Genomic DNA, 20397 nt, shown 5'->3' with positions numbered 1-20397 from the left:
ATGTCACCCTAAAAAATTGTTAAATTGCATTCAATGGCAGTCAAAATGGATGTTTTTGTTGAAATATGATACCCAGAATTTTTCGCGATTACAATACTTCCCTTACTTCGCACAAGGAAGGAAAAAAAAAAAAAAAAAAAAAAAAGAAAGAAAGAAAGAAGCTCAATATATAATTTAAATAATATAAATACCTGATTAGAAGAAATGTCAACAAATACTTTACTGTTTGTAGCAACAGGACACGTATTTGAAAGAACTGATCCAAACAATTTTACAAATGACCAATCTAAAAAAATATATCATACATGTAAAATGAGAAAAACTGCATGAGGTATAGTAACATATGTTTTATAAATGTTTAAATGTTTTACTTTGCACTGAACATTTTCATAATATGTAGCAGTAATCCTTGACAAATGAGATTCTTAGAAAGTCTATTTTCAAATACTTAAAAATATTCAAAACAATTCATTTAACTTTAACAGAAAATACATCTTAAAAGTTATTCAAAATGCTTTGAACTTTTCTGACTTGTACTAAAAATCATAAATATCACAAAAGAAATGCTTTGCTAGAAAGCTAATTTTTTTTTTCCTCAAAAATCTATATTATTCATACATTTAAATTCTTGAATCAATAGACTGCTTTGAAATTTTCTGATTAATTAAACCATTTCTAAATGTTTATTAAATAAATATTAATGTATGCTTATTATTGAATGTTATATGTTAAAGAACTGGACTTTATATCTAGAATTAAGATAAGATTTCCATAATAGTAATTAATATAAACAAATATATAATTTATGGAATTTGAAAGCTTAGTAAATCTAGAAGTACTTAAGGACCATAACTAAAATTCGGACCCCCCTGAAAAATAAAAGTGTTTTTAGGAAAGGATTTACATTACTTTATATGAACTATTAATATATGAAATGCATAATTATAAATTCAGACACAGCTTCTATGATGTACAAATGTAGATTCAGAAAATACCTTGTTTTCCAAGCTGAACAATTGGTGGATCAAATACAACAGAAACAGACTGAACAAGTTCCAAAGCAGCATTTGAACAGGTTTCTTCCTATGATAATAAATTTTATTCAAATAAAAATTTTATATAAAGTTTATATTTATATCAAGAGCAAAAAGAGAGCATCAGTTTAAAAGAGAGATAAATAAAAGCTAATTTTAAATAAAGAGCTAAATTTAAAATCTAACTATCATTACAAAATGATATAAAAAGCATCCACATAATTCTTACTGAAATAAGAATTTCAATCTTATTGAAAAATTTTAAAAAGATATAAAATTTTGCAAAATAGTCAAGCATCTATATCCAAGAAAGAATATTTTTAAGACAAAAAAATTTGCAAACCATTCAGCAGAGTAATATTTTCAACTATCGGCAAATTTTTCCATGAAAGTAAAACATTACATAAGCTAATCATACAGGATTGCCCCTGCAACATGTATATAAAATGTCTACTTATCTCATTAACTACAGTAAAATTTGGATTTCTCAAATGTTGTCAAATTTCTCAATGTCAAAATTTTCTAAAGTTGTCTGACTGTTGAAATATAAAATTCAGAATTAATCTAAACTTCTTCTATTAGCTGAATTATTTTTTTTAATCCCTTCAGTGTTAGCTTTGCAGAATCTGTCATTGTTAATGATAGGATACACACCTAATACGGCTGTAACAAGCACCACAGAACCATGTTCAAAATGAGGAACAGGGATTCAGTTCTGAAGGTAAAACCTGAGAATAATTACCACATCTAAGGTAATTTTTCTTCATACAACAAATCTAAGGTAATGATAAAAAATAACATCATAATGCTTTTTATTAAAGAATTGTAGTAATAATTGCATTTTAAATCCTTTAACAATTATGATTGAGACAAGGACAGCTTTCATAGACAAAGTAATTTAAAATTTTATTAGTGTGAACTTATAATGGTTATAAATCTCATACTTGCATCACTGTTATAAATGGATGGTTTCTCTACCAATGGTTACTGATCTAAATCTCAGACATTTCCTTGTCAGATCTGCATCAGTTACTTAGAGTGACCAACAAGTTTAGTTAAAATGTTCAGCCCTCAAAAGAGGCAATAATCCATTAATAATTATACTTCGAATAAAAAGAAAATATCTCATTTCTGTTTTGCTGGGTCCTGGAACAAAGCCTATGGGGGAAACACATTGAAACATTTAAAACTGCAGTGCAGAATGTGAAGATCTGGGAACATTAACTAAAGCACATTCTTAAAATGTTTCCATTAATTAAGAATAAAATAAATTCAAGGTAATCACATATCTTGCTACTTCTATTTGTAAATTATATTGCACAAATTATGTTAAATGCATTTAGAGAATCACAGTTTTAAACTGAAAAGAAATGAAAAAGTAGTATCACCTTTAAATACCATACATTTATGGTACTCTTCTGCTATCCGGAATGGATTCACCAATGTAGGCATGTATGCATCTGTGGATGTATGTGCTCATATATGCATTTATGTATGTATGTACACATGTACACATATTATTTTATGGTGACGAAATCGCGTCATTTTGAGACATAATGGGCTATAGGAAAGCGAGAGTTTACTCTACACACTCCATTTTCACATTGTCATAAAGTGTAGACACTTAGCTATTTTACGAACTTAAAATAAATTTCGTATTTCAATAAATCGATTAAATATAAATTTTTTAACAAAGTGAGCTTAACACCTTTTCAACAGGATTTTTTCTAAAAAAGTTTATTTTTAAAAATGTACAGTTTATTTTTCTTTGATTTTTTGACACGTTAAACTTTCATCCTTGCGACTGCTTTTCCAAAAACAATTTTGGAAAAATGATAATATTTTGTATTTTAAACAAAAATTTTTAAATGAAGCTTACGAGTACACTTCTCACATCTTTAAAAATGTGATTTATGCAACAATTTTCCTGCCTTATTGTTGTTGATAGATTTTTGATGAAATTGCATCATTTTGAATAGTTTCATTCTTTTAGAAATATGGGTTTGGCACCACTTTTTCATCGTATTTCTTATGTCACTGTTTTTAAGAGATTGGCATATTTCATTGTCATTTTTTATGGTAGTATATATAATACATTTTTATTGATTATTTTTTATAAAGTTGTTCTGCAGAGTAAAATTCTTCACGGAATTTTTTGTTTTTTGAGTTTCTTTCATGTTATTTTTTGCTTATTTCACTGTTTGTAAGATATTGAAAAGTTTTGCATGACTTTTTTTTTCTTCAACGGAAAGTTGGTTAATTTTTTTATTAGGATAATAAATATTTGTATTAAGGGATATAGTTATTATGTATTTATTATGATTAAGATAAAAATACTTTAATTTATTTGAAACTTATTTCACTATCAAAGTTATTGAAGGAATTTCAAGCTTGAAATTTTATTGTAATTAAAAATACCACAGCATAAAAAACGATAAAATCGGGAGAATGCTTTTAAAGAAATCTTGAAAATTTTCTTAACTATTAAAATACTTCTTAAATGTTAAATCTCTGCATATAATAAAAGAAAAAGTATGTGTGCCTTTCGTTCGTACTGCGCATAAACTAATAGACCCAGGGCTGCAAAATTTGGTTAGGTGCATCTAGACAAGAGAGCGATTTTTTCAAAATTCGAATCACATTTTTTTTTACTTTATATTTTTGATTTTATCGCATCATTTTGAATAGTTCTATTATTATAGAAATGTGGTTTTGGCAACAGTTTTACATTCAATTGTATGCTGAACTGTTGACTTTTGAAAATCAGCACTGTTGCCACTTGGAAGAATGAGGGCGATAAATCTGTGCAGTTTTTAAATTTAATGTTTCTCTTGGGTACTAAACGTTTGTCGAGAGAGCGCAAAGGGAATTTGGTTAATTTATTTATTAGGATAATTAATATATGCACGTAATTTTTTTATATGTAATACATTTCTTTTTATGAAGTTGTTCTGCAGAGGAAAATTCTGCGCAGTTTTTAAATTGAACGTTTGGTATTCCCTTCAGGCATTTTTCCGGTGCATTTAAAAGCCAGACGAAGGCTGGCAGCGTAGCTGCTAGTAAATAATATAAAAAGAGTCGGTCCTCCAACCAACGGCATTTTCTACAGTGGATTGCCGAAAGGATGGGTGGTTATACAAACCACAAAATTTTTAGGGAGATTGATTGGCCGAGGTGGTTCACAGCATGGCCACCAAGATCACCGGATCTCTCATGTTTGGACATTTTCCTGCGGCACCATATGAAAAGCCTAATCTACCACTGAAACCAATATAGATCTAGTCACCAGGATTGCCGCTATTGCCGGCAATACTCGCAAAATGCCTGGTGTCTTTGCAAATGTGTGTTGGTCCCTACTCCACAGGTATGATGGCCACATTACAGCTGGCGGAAGGTCTTTTGAGCAATTTCTGAGAATGTACATGAATTACATTTCAGTTAAAAAAAAAAAAAAGTTTTTTGAAGTATCTATCACCTCTCATTCTTATGTTAATTCTTTAAATGTGACAGTGTAAACTACCCTTTAACTTTTGACTGCTTGCATTCCAACCATACATTCTATGATGAATACTTTTTGTATAGCAGCCTTCTATCACCCTCTAAAGTTTGATCAACTTGTTCAGATTCACCCTGTATACAGTGGTGGCCAAAATTGTGGACACATTTGGAAATTTTTATGTTTTTGAACTTTATATGCTTATAGAAAATGTTACGTTTCGCAAAATGCAAACTTGTATATATCATTTTAAAGAGAATTTATTACTGAATTCAATACAAAACACAAAATTCAATTATTTGCAATACAAAAAAAGTTATATGTACTTTAATATAAACAAAAAACACAGTTATGAAGTGGTTTGTAATGTCTAGCTTTCCTGGCCAATCACTGTTCTTGTTCTTTCTTGTTCTGAGAACCAATGAAATGTTAGTAACTGCCAGTAGAAGCTGACATCATGTTTACACTTGAAACAATTCATTATTTTGCTTTGTTCTGTAGAAGGAGGACCTGTTTCTTATACACTGCAATTACAAGTAGGAATTTTTGTAAAAATTTTTAATATTTACTCAAGAAGCAATGACATCAAATAAAAGAGTAGATTGGAAACCTAGAAAGAGATGTAATATTATTGTGTTACGGGAAAGTGGTCTTTCCTATGCTGAAATTGCAAGACAGGTGGGTGGTTCAGTGACTACATCTGGAGTCCGAAAGTTTTGTTTACGATATCAGGAGACAAATTCAATAAAAAACAAAGAAGGAAAAGGCTGAAAAAGGTGCACCACATCTATTGATGACAGAAGAATAAAAAGACTATGTCTCCAAGATAGAAAAATACCATTAGCGACCATCAGAAGTGATCTGAATGATGCTAGTGTTTCTGTCAGTTCAAGAACAATCAGGAGAAGATTAACAGATGTTGGACTGAGAGGTAGAATTCCACGAAAAAAGCCTTATCTTAATTTTCAGCAACGAAAAAAAAAAAAAAAAAGACTACAGTGGGCAAAGGAACACATTAATTGGACAGATGATCAGTGGTCACAAGTTATATGAAGTGATGAAACTAAGATATCGTTATTTGGTAGTGATGGGCGAAAATATGTAAGACGTAGAATAGGAGAAGAGCTACAGCCTGACTGCATTCAAGCAACTGTGAAGAACCCAGTTAGGATTATGATTTGGTCATGCATGTCAGCAGATGGTATTGGTCGCTTTCATGTCATCAATGGGACACTGAATGCCAGAAAATACATTGACACTATTCTAGAACCAAAACTTCTATCTTCCATTGGAGATCTCTTTCCCAACAATGCTTCGTTTATTTTTCAGCAGGATTCTGCTCCTTGCCACACGGCCAAAATATCGAAAGAGTGGTATCGTACAAAGAGCATTAAATTGTTGTCATGGCCAGGAAACAGTCCTGACCTCAATCCTATCGAAAATTTGTGGCACCGTTTGAAAACTCTTGTCCGAATGATGCGCCCATCAAATAAAAGGGAACTAATTGAGGCTATAATTGTTTCCTGGCATCATGTAATAACGAAAGAAGAGCTTAAAACTCTTGTCAGCTCAATGAAACGTCGATGTGAAGCTGTAATCAAAAATAAAGGGTACCCTACTAAGTACTGATAACTCACTGCAATCATCACTATCTAATGTATATCGATAACTATTATCGTTTAACATTTTCTGTATTGCAAATAATTGAATTTTGTGTTTTATATTGAATTCAGTAATAAATTATCTTTAAAATGATATACAAGTTTGCATTTTGTGAAATGTAACGTTTTCTATAAGCAAAGTTCAAAAACATAAAAATTACCAAAAGTGTCCACAATTTTGGCCACCACTGTACATTTCTGAATCAGGCCCTGATTACAGAAAAGTACCAAATTAAATTTAATTTAAAAGTTGAATACTGAAATTTTCAAAATTAACATGAAAAATATTTTACATACATATATTAATTTAAACTTTATTAATATAAGGGCTTGAAAGATTCTTTTACATTATCATTTTAGAAATTATGTTAGTTTTGCATTTAACATTTTCCTTAACTTGAATTCAAAAGTAAGCAAAAAAAATGGGGGCTTACCAATGGTTAAAAAAATTAGCGGTCATTGTAGAATTACCAATGGTACAGTGAATTAAACAACAGAACATTGGTAATTTTATAGCCTGAAGAATAGATTTAGATCATAGGAGTTCCTACTAAATCTACAAATAAATAAATGTTAAAATAATTTCTTTTTTCTCCACAAAAAAATGCCTGTCAACAAAGATATTCTTAATGTGCCTTGCCGACAATTGCAAAAATGAAAATTTGAAAATAAAAGACTTTAGTACAAAGAATTTTGGATAAAATAAATTTTCAAGAAAATGCAAAGTTCCTAAATTAATATCAAAAAGAGTTATACTTGCAGAAACAGGAAAGATTTTCTTAAATTAATCTAAATTATAATTCCAATGAAGACAAACAAAAGTTCAAAATAAAATTTTAAAATGTGCATTGACAAATGATTAATATTTTAATTCCGTTGCTTCTGCTAACAGCTGTTAATTTGTTACAATATCTGTGGTGCTAAAACTGTTACTTTAATGTTAGAATACAACAGTAATTGATCCTATAGTACATTGGTGAAATAAATTAAGAGAATTTGCATATTTGATCAAATTGCATGAAAAGAACTGAACTGAAAGAAAAACCACTGCTTCTAGATAAAAATACGTAAGTGTACATGTGTGTGTAGGCGTAGCCTGCAGAAAAACAGCGAGTGGAGGGCAAGACGAATTGCATTTGCTAGCACACCTTGGCAAATTTCTTGGTGTTATCTTGCAGCAATCGGTTAAATTCACATCAGAACAGTAAAAACAACTAAACACCACCATTTAGGTGATGGAATAAAGGGGCAAATTGTGGGGAGGCTAGAGACAGGCCAATCACAAGTCCAGATATGCAGAAAGTTTAACGCCCAGCATTGTGTGTAACCTATGGAAACAGTTCCAGGATACTGGATCCATCGAGAGAAAGCCTGGGCAAGGTCATCCAAGAGCCACAACAGCCAGAGAAGATCACTATTTGTCCATTTTAGTGAGGCGTAACAGAGGGGTCACAGCTTCTCAGCTCTCTTGGGACCTGTCCACAGGAACCCATGTAACAAGGGTGACTGTTTCCAAAAGACTGAATGAGAGAGGATTGTTTGCATCCCGCTCATGTCTACGGACAGGAGAGTCCGCTTAGCATGGTGCAGATAGCATAGTGATTGGTGTATAGAGCAATGGGCAACTGTTCCGTTCACTGACAAGTCCTGTTTTAGCCTAAACACCAATTCTTGCCGTACTTTCATATGGACAGAGCCAGGGACCCGCTACCTACCCTCCAATGTCCACAAAATCAACAATTATGGTGGTGCAGGTGTAATGGTCTGGACAAGCATCATGTTGGATGACCGCACACCTCTCCACGTCTTGGACAGATGTTCTGTGACTGGTGTGGGGTATAGGGATGAGGTCTTGGAGCCCTATGTTCGCCTTTTCTGAGGTGCAGTGGGCTTCAAGTTCATCTTACACGATAATACCGTGATATCCTTCTGGTCGACGAATTTCTCGAGAGTGAGGATATTCGCAGGATGGATTGGCCAGCCAGGTTTTCAAACCTCAACCACATAAAGCATGTATGGGAAGTTCTGGAGAGGGCAATCGCAACCCCCCTCCAAGAACCATCCAGGAACTGAAAATAGCATTGCTGAATGAGTGGGACCAACTGCCAAAGGCACAGATAAACTGCCTCATTTCCAGTATGATATCGCGCTGCGAGGCCTATATGGCTGTAAGAGGGAACTATACCCCCTATTAACCCATTACTTTTGTGCCTTCTGTAACCGCTGTTTCAGACCTTCAGACACCCCATGAGTGTTACACACGAACATATGTGTCTATTATAACTGTTGAATATTTATTTTGTTTGTATTACATCAATCTATGTTCACACCAAATTTTATTAAAATATGTCCAGTAGTTCTGGAGATCGTATATCAAATATGAAAATTCTCTTAATTTATTTCACAAGTGTATATCCAAATGATATTTGACAGTACTGAATAAAGGGAAATAGGTGCATTAAAAGCACCTTTACCAAGTTTAACACAAATTATTTAGAAATCAAAATTTTTTATAAAAAATAGCGTACAACAGAAATTAGATGACAAATAACAGCAAATGACAGACCTTACAGTTTGTCCGCACATCAACAGCAAGGGACACAAAGTTTGCATTGAAAATATTCAAAGCATTCAATAGTGTAGACAGTCCAGCCTGTAATTAAATACTGATATATACTATAAAAACTCTAAGCTGCATCCAGCATTTGATTAATCATCTGAGCAATAATGTCTGCTTTTATCCAGTTATAAGATTTGTATATATGCTACTTTGTTAATTATATTTAAAAAAATTTTTCTTTAATGACCTAAATATCATCCAAATGAATCGAAAGTTACAAAAATAAAGAGTAAAATATATTATTACACAAATCTAGTTTATAAATGCTACTCAAATACAACTCTTCTTAAGCAGATAAAAAAAGCCATTCTGCTCAGAGGATTAAAGATGTTCAGTACTTAACCTTTTGTGGATGACCTGACACCCGTGTGCATCAAATACAAACATGGATATGCATTAGCCATCCATAAAGGGTTAAAAAAATAATATAAAGTATATTAAAAGAAAAACCATTTTGTTTTCTAATTTCATAATCCTCTATAATTTCATTTTATGAAATGTGAAATAACAGAGGTATGTATAGAGGGTGCTGTTTACATTTTTGTAATGATTTTGATTTTCTCCATGAATTTAAATGTTAATTTTTAAATATAAGCATGGCTGGCATCAAATTAGAATAAGGTTTAATTGTTGGCTGCAGCATTAAAAATATTCTTTTCTTTAAAATGTCACTGAAAAATAAACAATGGATCGAACGCTATATTTTTTTGCTGCCAGAAGAAGAAAAACTCTTACTCAATTGGTAAAAAAAGATCTGAAAAGCATGGTTCTAATATTTCTACATGAAAAATAAGTGATATAATTAATAAGAAAGGAAAGAAACAGCTGAAAGTTTATATCTGACCAGGGAAAAAGCAAAAAATCCATACCCAATAAAGGTACGTACAACTCTCATTAAATCTAAAGTCGCTTCTCACGTCTTAAAGGAAAATCCAGCCGCCCCCCCCCAAACAGCTATAGCAAAATCGTTAAATATTTCAGTCAGAACTCTGAACAAAATTATAAAATCTGATTCAAAGCTAATCAAAACAAAGACAAAACATGATGTTCATCACCTATCGCAGAAATATGTTTCTTGATCGTTGTATGAAAACCATTTGGTAGGTGAAAAATGGAAATATATAGTTACAATGAGGCTTGGATATACGTATCTGACTGCAATAGAAAAAGATCAATTTACTACCTAAAAAAAGGAGAAAAAGGCTTAATATGTTGGTTCACAAAAAACAAGGAAAGTTTTTCTAAAGATTTTTTGGTTATTCTTACAACAGAAATCTTAAAATAAGTAAAGTTAAAAAAAAAAAAAAAAAAAAAAGTCAAAATTACTTAGGATTACTGTCAATAATATGTTTTAACCCTTTCACTGCGTACTTCTTTTTTTTTATCAAAATAGGTTTAAAAAAATGCGTATTTTTTTATTACATATTTCAAAATCTACATATATTTTAGAGCTAAAATATACAAAATTTTTTTTTAGAAGAGTTTTTTTTTTCAATAAAGAATTAGATCATAGAAAAGGGTTGTCAAAATACTGAAATTGAAGAAATGATATAAAAGGAAAATTTTGAAAATTAATATTGCTTAAATTATGATTTATTTTATAAAATACAAAGGTAAAACATATGCCTGATATAATTCAAAGCCCCCGATGCCACTGAAGAATTTTCTGAAACATAACCCTTCTAAGTCAGACGCTAAGAGAACACTTTGCCCACTCCCAACTAGAAAGAACGTAAGTTAATTAATGCTTTTTCTGGCCTTTATATTTTCATGTACATTCACTTTTCTTATTATATATTTTTTTATTTTTTTATTTGTTTTTACAAAGATTGCATTATTTTTCTTATATTTTGTAATTTTCTAATGTTTATTTAAACTACTTTGAATTCTATTTCATAATGACAATTTCCAATGTTTAATTTTTAAAAATAATATTGAACTCAAATGCATAAACACGAGGGTGTCAGGGGATGGTTACTTGAGCAATATCAATTTTACTGCAGAAATTGCTTTTCACTCAAAATTAAATTAGCTAAAATGCTTCATCGGAATGAGTTCTTTGGATCTCTGCATTGGTTCTTAATCCCTTCTATTCATTGGAAATGTTTGGCCTGACTTGAATTGCCGGTTTGGCATCGCCTTATTGCTTGAGTAAAGGACGAAACACCTTCGTATTTATTTCTTAATTATTGTTCATTGAACGGGAGTTGGTTTGTTCTCCTTGAAAAGTCAACTAATTTCCATTCAACAACAATGATTACTTGCATTTAATTTATTCCTTTTACAATTAAAATTTTGTTATTCATGATTTAATTCCAGTCCCCGTTAAACATTTTTAACAATTTACATTCAAGTTACTTCTTGAATGTAAATTGTTAAATAAAAACATCTTTTGAAATAGAACTTACTAAGTATGGATTCACTCTTTTCAGATAATTCTACTATAATTAATCTTAGGAGATAATATAAATCAATATTATTTAGTAAATAAATTATTATTAACTTACTTTGCAGCAATTGCGCAAGTAGTAGAATAACTTGATTTCGCACTAAGTGAATTTAAGATTATACTATATATTATATATATCAATTTTTTCAATCAATCAAAATATATATATCAATTTTACACCACAGTCGAACGTTTTCAATATAAACTGAATTTTCCGATTCATTACCATCTGCTAAGGAATCCGAGAAATTCTCATCCGTTTCACTATAACTATCTTCAATTTACTTGAAATCAGAGTCAGAACTACTATCAGTGTCGGAAATAAAGGCTATATCACTCGTGAAGCGCTTCTTGACAGACATCTTTGAACTCTGAAAAGCGCACGCAAAATGCTACATTACGTACTCTTGTACAGTCAAAAGTCGTTAATTCGGACACTCATAATCCGGAATGATCTATAATCCGGACCTCAAAGCTACAAACTTTCTGCGCATGCGTCGCGTTGTAGTTTCTGCACATGCGTCATAAAAATATGTTTACGAATGCGCGTTTAATGTATAACGGACTGTATAAGCTAAGCTCTAATTATCTATTTCAGTTAATGTTGCAGATTGCGTTGTTCCTTAATCTTCGAATTGGATCCGGCTTATTATTTTTTGCAGACTGTTAGAGCAATTTTATAAAAGTAAGCTTGAACTTTCGATTATGTCAAATAGAATTTCCGATTTATATTTACTAATATGTAACGGATCTACAAAGTGAAAGTATGTTTCGGAGTCTATTAAACAAAAAGTGGAATTGCTGCAAAAAATGGATAAAGGCATATCTTTTGTTTATCTAAACTTAAAACGATTGTTTATCTAAACTTTGTTTATCTTTAACGCCGCGGCAGGCGCGCAATGAATTGGAAGTTGATCTGTCAGCACTATCCTTATCTTCAGGGCAGATGTTTTTATTTTATTTGGCTTATAATTTCTTACTAAATGTAGTATTTCATTTCAAAATACTCTCTTTGATATGATTTAAATCAAATGCCTCATCATTATAATTCGCTTCCGATAGCGAAGTAACAAACAGAGGTTATTGAAAACGAAAAAATTTCGATTGACAAATTACTTGGTATTCTCGACACAGCAATTATAGGACTTGAACAGCGGATATTCGTAACTGAACAAGAAATGTTTACAGAATTAAAGAGAATATATTCTACATAAAAAACGAAGCAACTTAAACAACTTACATTGAAAAAAATGTTTAATAAAGTAAACAAATAAATATTAAGCTTTTTTTTTTGTAAATTTTGATACACTTTAGATCATAATTGTTCTTTATTTCGTAAATTACGGTTTCATATTTTTAATTTTATAATTTCTTCATGCCATTTTACCAGATTTAAACTGATGATCTATAATCTGGAAAAATCGATAATCCGGAATCGCCGAAGTCCCAACGAGTCCAGATTAACGACTTTTCACTGTATATTTGGCAGAAATGTGGACAACTAACGCCATCTGTTAGCCCACATCTAAATAAAATATTAAACATCACAGAAAAGCCCAAAAGAAACCTTGCATGGGGAAAGAACGCGTTGCACAGTTAAATAGATGGCAAAAATACATCCCTACAGAAATCGCAGGTTGTGCAAATTTTGCTACTTCTACGCTGCCCGCGGAAATTGCGGGACGCACAGCGAGAGGGTTTGAACACCTATTTTTAAAGAAGAAATTCTATCACTTTATCAAAAAATCTTCACCATGTTAAGTTCTATCAGGATATGGCTCCAGAGCCCGATACTGCTCTATTTTTTGAAAAAATGAGAAATCCTACCAATGAATGAAAAAAATGAGAAGTCCCCTGATGCGTCTGCTATGGATTACTGTGCATTATGACTGTTAAAACATGCTCTTTATAAGTGGCATCCCAAAATATTGGACAGACTCTGGAAGATTGTGAAGGAGGAGTGGAATAAAATCAACCTTGATATTTTAAGAAAAGGATTTTTATCTTGGAAATCAAGATGGAATATGTTAGTTCAACAAAAGGACTATCAGACTGAACATATTAGAAAATAAAATTCTAAGGTTTGTTTACATATAAATCTTTGCAAAATTGTTACAAAAATGTGTGAACACCATCTGTACGCATGATTGATAAAAACAGGATCAAAAGTCTCATTAGAATTACGATATGAAAATGACATTAATTCCTCCCCTTTCAAATCTGAAGTCAGCAGACTAAGTGCAGCACTGTAGATAAATTTTATTGGAGTAACTCTCACCTTGAAAGAATATAACAGCACAACAGAGTCATGTTTGCTAACACTTCTTAAGCAGGCATTTTACAATGGAAAAATATTCAAAAGTGGTCATTTAAAAAAGTAAATAAATAAACAATAACTCACTAAATTACTATAATTTGAAAAATGCTATGTTTTTCTTAATAAAACTTTTACTTTCTTACTTTAAAACCCACATTTCAACAATTTTATTATAAAAATAATTTTTTAACACTATTTTAAATACAAGTTTAAAATCGTAAATATCAGAAGAATATAATTTAATTTTAATGGAATTTATAGTATTTTTTATTACTCATTTGGCAGTGTGAAAAACGATGCAGTTATCAGTTATTTGAAGAATATTTGCCAACAAATCTCCTTTTATATGTCCATGAAGGCTACAATGTGATAGTATCCATTGCATGACAACTGCCATCCTGAGTTAAGTTGTTTAGTAATTGCTGACATCTTAAAACATCAACATACATTCAAAAGAAAAAAATGGACAGAAGAGCAGCTCTAGAATCAGAGTATGACAATGTTTGGAAAACGTTCAAGGTGACACTGGAGTTGGGATAAGGCTATGTGTATGGCCGCAATCTCACCATCCAAAGCAGTCCTATTCCTTTTAACAGGAAATTAAAAAAGCTTACAGAAGCCTGCATTAATATCGTCAGCACACGCAGAGCTATCTATAAACACATGTAGACATTCAATCTCAGAATATAAAGCATTAATGGTTTCCAAAGACATAGATTTTAAAATTTGATCATTTGATTCTTTTCTTCCTTTTTTTTTTTATGCGTGTGTGTGTGTGTGTGACTATATTTTCTTTCATCAGTTGAATGTTGCAGTTTCACAAATTCTCCGCTTCCCATCTTCTTAGAAAAGAATGTCAATTTTGTTTACAATGTAGAAGTGTAAAAGAATGTCACACTGTTAAATGTTGTAGTAGTGCAAAAGAAATCCTGCAAACGATATTTTGTATCGCAATTAGAGAGTGCTTCTCTTCTTAGAAAAGAATGTTAGTTCTGTTTACAATGTAGAAGTGTAAAGGTTTGTTTTGAAATAAATAATTATTTTGTAAATTTTTGAATTATTGGGTTTTATTAGTATTATATGTAATGATTAAAATTTTCTCTCAAGAAGTTATTTATTTTATTTTATTTTATTTTTTTACAGAGAGAGCATTAATTGTTGTAGTTTAGTTCGAGTTGTTTCTTTTGAGAAAATAAATTTAATCAAGGTAATGCATGCATTCTGTATGCATTCAATCCATTCTGAAACTGTGAATGATTTAATTTGAAATGCTCCTGCTACTGGACTGATGCTTATTCAAGAGGTTTTTCCGAAAAAGATCATTGTTGAAAAAGAACACAAATTTTCAGATGGATGGCTAATTTATTTCATAAAATAACATGGAATTAGCATGACCATCAAAATATTATATGTAAACCTTTTTCCCAATAACAAAGGTGCAGCTGAATATGCTGCTTTTTCAATGATTGCACTGACAAAAAAAAAAAAAAAAAAAAAAAAAAAAAATTTACAGAATTGGAAAATATTTATAACATGGATGAAACAGGTCTGCCACAATGCCTTTAGACTTGATATTCAGCAGGTTTTAGTAAAACATGCTGCCCAGATAGGAAAATGGTTAGTGCCTCTGACAGTCAAGGCATGCATGCAAACTGTCTGTTAGAAGGCAACGTTAGCGAAACACAGGAAAGAAAAAAAAAAATCTGATGCGTACACCACATGACTTCCTTGTATGGAATATTAAATTATACGCATTTTTTCTTGCATTTCATTTAAACTTATTAAATTGAATTAAATCTACTTCGCCGACAGCGCATAAACCACAATAGAATAAATGCATTCTTTAAAATTCACTCTAGTATTTGTTTACCACAGCGACACTCTGGCGCTACATTCACTTAACAGTATTATATTTAGTTCATATTATAACACATAATGCTCAAAATTTATATCATTTAAAGAATAGAATTACCTAATCGTTGCCACATGTTCTATTCAAATACTATAATAAAGCTAGAATGATGTATAAAAGAAATTAAGCAAACAAAACAAAAAAGAAACAGTTTTTCACAGAGAATTGAGTATTTCTCATTCAATTAATTCAGTTCTCACTTCGCGAGAAGGCAAAAATACATAAAAACTCAAAATATCTATATTAAAAATTACGAAGTAAATTTTAAACACTTATTTCCTCGAAAAAATTCCAGAAAGGATTAAACATGATTTAATTGACAATAATAAATGAAGGCGTTACCTTTGTTGTTGCAAAGCTAAGTTTCTCTAGACTGGCAACAAATCCACTAGTCTGCTGTTTCAAATGTAAACAATCAATGGCCGCCATAAAAAAAAGGCTTAGCGGCACTTAAACAACTTTAAAATTCTTGATAATTCTAAAAATATTGCATACAGATTTACTAAAGGCATAAAAACCTTAACCGGGCGATAAAAACATCATAATTCAATCATTTTTAAAGCAAAAAATGTACAATTTACAAACATATAAGACTAAAGAAACTGAGATCACTGAGCTGGGTAACAGAGTGGATATACACTAGTGTGCAAAAATTAAGGACGAGATGGTTTTTTTCAATATAACTTTGTACAAAAGCTTTCCAAATCAACACATTTAATACCGTAAGATCCCCAATACGTAAGGACATGAGTAATGTAAGCAACACTTACTAAAAGAGAAATCAGAGGGATAAAATCTGGTCTTTAATAGGGGATATGATTTCCTCTGACTGCTAGGCAGGTTTCACAGTGTCTGCCCATGCTGAGAATGAGGTTGTCAATGAGTTGTTGAGGCATTGCTGCCCATTCGTCTTGCAGCGCCAATCGAAGCTCCGGAATCGTTACTGGTGGTAAGGTACGAGCTGTCAAGCGTCTGCCTAGAAAATCCCATACATGCTCGATGGGATTGAGATCCGGAGATCGTGCCGGCCAATCCATACGTTCAATATCCTCACTCTCTAAGAGCTGTTCGGCAGTTACTGTGCGATGACATGGTGCATTGTCGTTCGTGAAAAGGAACTGCGGACCCATAGCTCCTCTAAAAGGACGCACATATGGAAGAAGAATCTCGTTACAATAACGGGTCCCGTTGACTGAACCTGCGTCGAAGATGTGAAGGTCTGTACGACTACCAAGCATGATGCCTCCCCAAACGAGAACACCGCCACCTCCATACCTGCCCTTTCAATGATGTTCGAGGGATGATTGCGGCTTCCCCGCTCTCTCCAGATGAGTATGCGATAAGAATCGCATACTCAGACTGAATCTGCTCTCATCTATAAAGAGTACTCGTCCCCATTCATTGTATCTCCAATTCCGGTGTTCCTGGCACCACAGAGAACGCCTTCTCCGATGGGCAGGCGTTAGAGGTACACACCGTCGTGCAAACAGACCACCACCGTGCAGTCTTCTGGCCACGGTAAAACGCGATATCGGTCGTCCAGTCGCCTGTGTCGTGTGTCTAGCGATTTCTCCCGCTGTCTGCTGCCTGTTTCTTCTGGCCTGTAAGGCAATATACCGGTCATCTGCGAGTGTGGTTCCTCGTGGACGACCACTACTAAACCCCTGGATATCTGTTCCTGTAGTTTGAAATTGTCTCCAAAGTCGTGAAACGATGCTGTGAGCAATTCCGAACTCTGCAGCCACACTTGTCACACTGCGGCCTTCCTCCAACTTCCCAATGATTTGACCTCGGGTAAAAGCATCCAGATGTTGTCTAACGGATTGATTATTCGCCATTTCTCGCTGAGGCAGCAACTAGGTGTGATTTTAACTGCTGTACAGCGTGCCATCTCTTTGCCAGAAATACTGATCTTACACCGACAACATGCTTTATACTACTTAGACACTCCCCCATTACGTCTACCTGCAATATTTGTGCATGTGCTACCGTACATCACCTTACTTAATCTCCTGATTGGTCTTTCTGTCCACTCTGCCTCTTCGTTCAGCTGATATGCTAATTTTTCGACTTCGTCCTTAATTTTTGCACACCAGTGTATATATAAATATATTTATATACGTTTGGTGCGGCCAATTGCAACCAAAATACGAGGTGCACATCTACATGTTATAGCAGTCTTATATACAAAATTTCAACGTTCTGAGGCTCTGATTCATCAAAATCTGAAGGCAAAATAGAAACAAAATATTTTTTTAGAAACAAAAACAAAGGCTTTTTTTTTTTAACACTCTTTGAGCGTTTTGAGGCACCCATGCGGCGATCGGGTGTGAAAGAATAGTCCCAATGTAGCTCATGCATGTCGTAAAAGGCGATTAAAATAGGTATCCAGCGTCTGAGAGTATAGCTGGGCACTCTGCCCCTGAGGATTATATCAGGGGACTGGTCCTCCAGGTTGGGGGTTGGGTCTGGGGCCAACTACCCCACCCTGTAAAAAAATCCAACTGTAAAGAAATTCAAAGATAGAATTAGCTGGACTGCTTCTACTGAGCGCCGCCTGACATAACCACTGACCTAACTTTATTGTAAAAGTCTTACAGTGTTAAAAGTCATCCTGACAGAAGGGAATATTTCTTGTGTGTAAAAATATAAATATTACATGGGCATACGAATCCTGTGTATAAGCATAGATATGTTAATTACAAATATTGTCTTGTGCAAGTTACATGTGATAGTTACACAAAATCACGACAGTTATGTATACATTTAAACATTATCTGAATTCATATTTGCAATACTTTTACTGAGATAATCAAAGTAAACTTATAACTCATTTACACACTGACTGTATTTTCAATGTCATTTTAAACTGCTTTACAGTATTATTTTTATCAAGTATATACAAACTGGATAGTAATATGCTTACATTACAATAGTTTTGCTCTTACAGTCTTGTTACTATTCTAAGGAGTGAGCTATTTTTCTAGTGTTGATTTTCAGTTGTTGTAGTATTTTGATTTGCTATTAAAATTATACTGTGAAGATACAATTCTCAAGGTAGGGGGAGAATTTCTTAGTAGCCTGATCACTTTCTCTATTTTAGTTTTCGTCTGCTTGTTGCCGCAGGTATTCTCCACCCATTGCGGCCAGTATTCACTGCTTGGCATTTTTAAATGCAGTTTATCGGTTTATGGGCAGTTGAAGAGGTAGTGTTGTGCATCACCTACTGCACCACATTCACACAATTCTGATGCTCGTTTACCGAATCTCTTAAGATAATGTGGGAAGGGTTCATGGCCACTGTAGAATTGAGTTTGTCTTCGCTGTATGTATTAATTGAGTATGTAACTTTTGGAAAGAACTTGTAGGTTCTCCTTCCTGTGCTTTCCCATCTTTTCTGCCATTCTTGTAAAAGGCTACTGAGCGTGATTTTCTTAAAATAGGACTACGGAACATTTACTGCGTTTTCCAGTCTACTAGAGTCATTGGCTGCAAGCACGTCCGCCACTTCATTGCCAGTGATACCTATATGAGCTGCAACCCAGATCAGGATAGGTCTGTCATGTGGTGAGATACTTAGAAGAATTTTCTGAATATCTTGCACCAAAGGACTTCTTGTCTTGTGCCCTCGGATGGACTCCAAACTTGAGGCAGAGTCGCTATATATGTTGACCTTTATTCCTAATTGATATTTTGCCAAATTGATGGCTGCTTTTAATGCAAGAAGCTCCATCTGAAAGATGGTATTTTTGTCTGCCAGTCGTCTTTCCCAAGTTTTAACCACTTCTCATTCTTGGAGTACACAGTAGGTGCAGCCTGTGCCTTTCTCCGTCTTTGAGCCATTTGTATAAATAGCTAATGCTTTCTCATTTGGCGGGGTGTATTGCATGTGTATTGGATGCGATAAATCTGTATCTGCAGGGTGTCCAAGCATGATTGGCTTCTCATAGTCTGCGTGGGCAGGACACCTGTGCAGAATCGATGAAAATTGAGTGACTTCTCGGCTAGACCATTCAGCACTCGAAAAAGAGGGGGACCTACACTTAGGTGGCTCGACTGTTTGGAAACAGACTTAAGAATTTTAAAAATAACCAATTGGATGTCCAGGGCCAGGGATAGAAGAGCTTGGAATTCGATTCTGAGAAAGGCAAGGGCCCATCCTGGACTGCCTGGCCATTGAAGAAGTGTTGTGAGGAAACTTTCTATACTCAGAATAAGACTTCATATTGCATCTCATTAGAGAGAGATTTATGTGGGGGGGGGAAGATAGAAATTTCACTGAAACAGGTAGATATTTGTAATTTATACAGTTAAATGTCACTTGCAACAAAGCAATGCTAATATACCAGAGGCTTAAGCATTCTATTTATTCAACAAATACAGTCAAGTCTTTAATCCAGATTCGTCGGGACTTCGGCGATTCCAGATTATCGGTTTTTCCGGATTATAGATCATAATTTTAAATCTGGTAAGATGGCATGCAGAAATTACAAAATTAAAAATATGAAACCATAATTTAAAAAATAAAGAGCAATTATGATCTGAAGGGTATCAAAATTTACAAAAAAAAAAGCTTAATATTTATTTTTTTACTTTATTAAACATTTCTTTCAATGCGCGCATGCGTAAAGCATACATTATGCGTAGTCGAAATTAGAAAATTGCAACCAGAAAACTATTTGATGTATATTTCTGATATTTATAATGAAGAGGAATTTGATTTAAATCATATCAAAGACGGAGTACATCGAGATGAAATACTACATTTAGTAGGGAATTATAAGGCGAATAAAATAAAAACATCTGCCCTGAAGATACGGATAGTGCAGACAGATCAACTTCCAGTTCATTGTGTGCCGCGAATCCCCCCCCCCCCCGCAGAGCAGCGTGAAATTGATAAACAGATTT

The 20397-nt window shown here is 33.1% G+C and overlaps 1 protein-coding gene across 1 annotated transcript in view; it reads right to left on the bottom strand.

Moving 5' to 3' along the window:
- The window catches only part of PIG-T (phosphatidylinositol glycan anchor biosynthesis class T), a 58071-nt gene that overhangs the window by 18323 nt on the left and 19351 nt on the right, over positions 1-20397 (bottom strand). Inside the window, exons 4-6 of the mRNA XM_085824622.1 lie at positions 8758-8844; positions 996-1083; positions 192-286 (exon numbers count right to left, since the gene is read on the bottom strand). Of these exons, the coding sequence (XP_085680748.1) occupies positions 192-286; positions 996-1083; positions 8758-8844 (270 nt within the window). The remainder of the gene's footprint in view (positions 1-191; positions 287-995; positions 1084-8757; positions 8845-20397) is intronic.

This window comes from Stegodyphus dumicola, chromosome 10 (assembly GCF_044657685.1).
Source record: "Stegodyphus dumicola isolate Sdum_Otavi_A_Nest chromosome 10, ASM4465768v1".
Lineage (NCBI taxonomy): Eukaryota > Metazoa > Arthropoda > Arachnida > Araneae > Eresidae > Stegodyphus > Stegodyphus dumicola.
The sequence above is the reverse complement of the archived record's forward strand: the minus strand, read 5'-3'. Positions and strand labels throughout refer to the sequence as shown.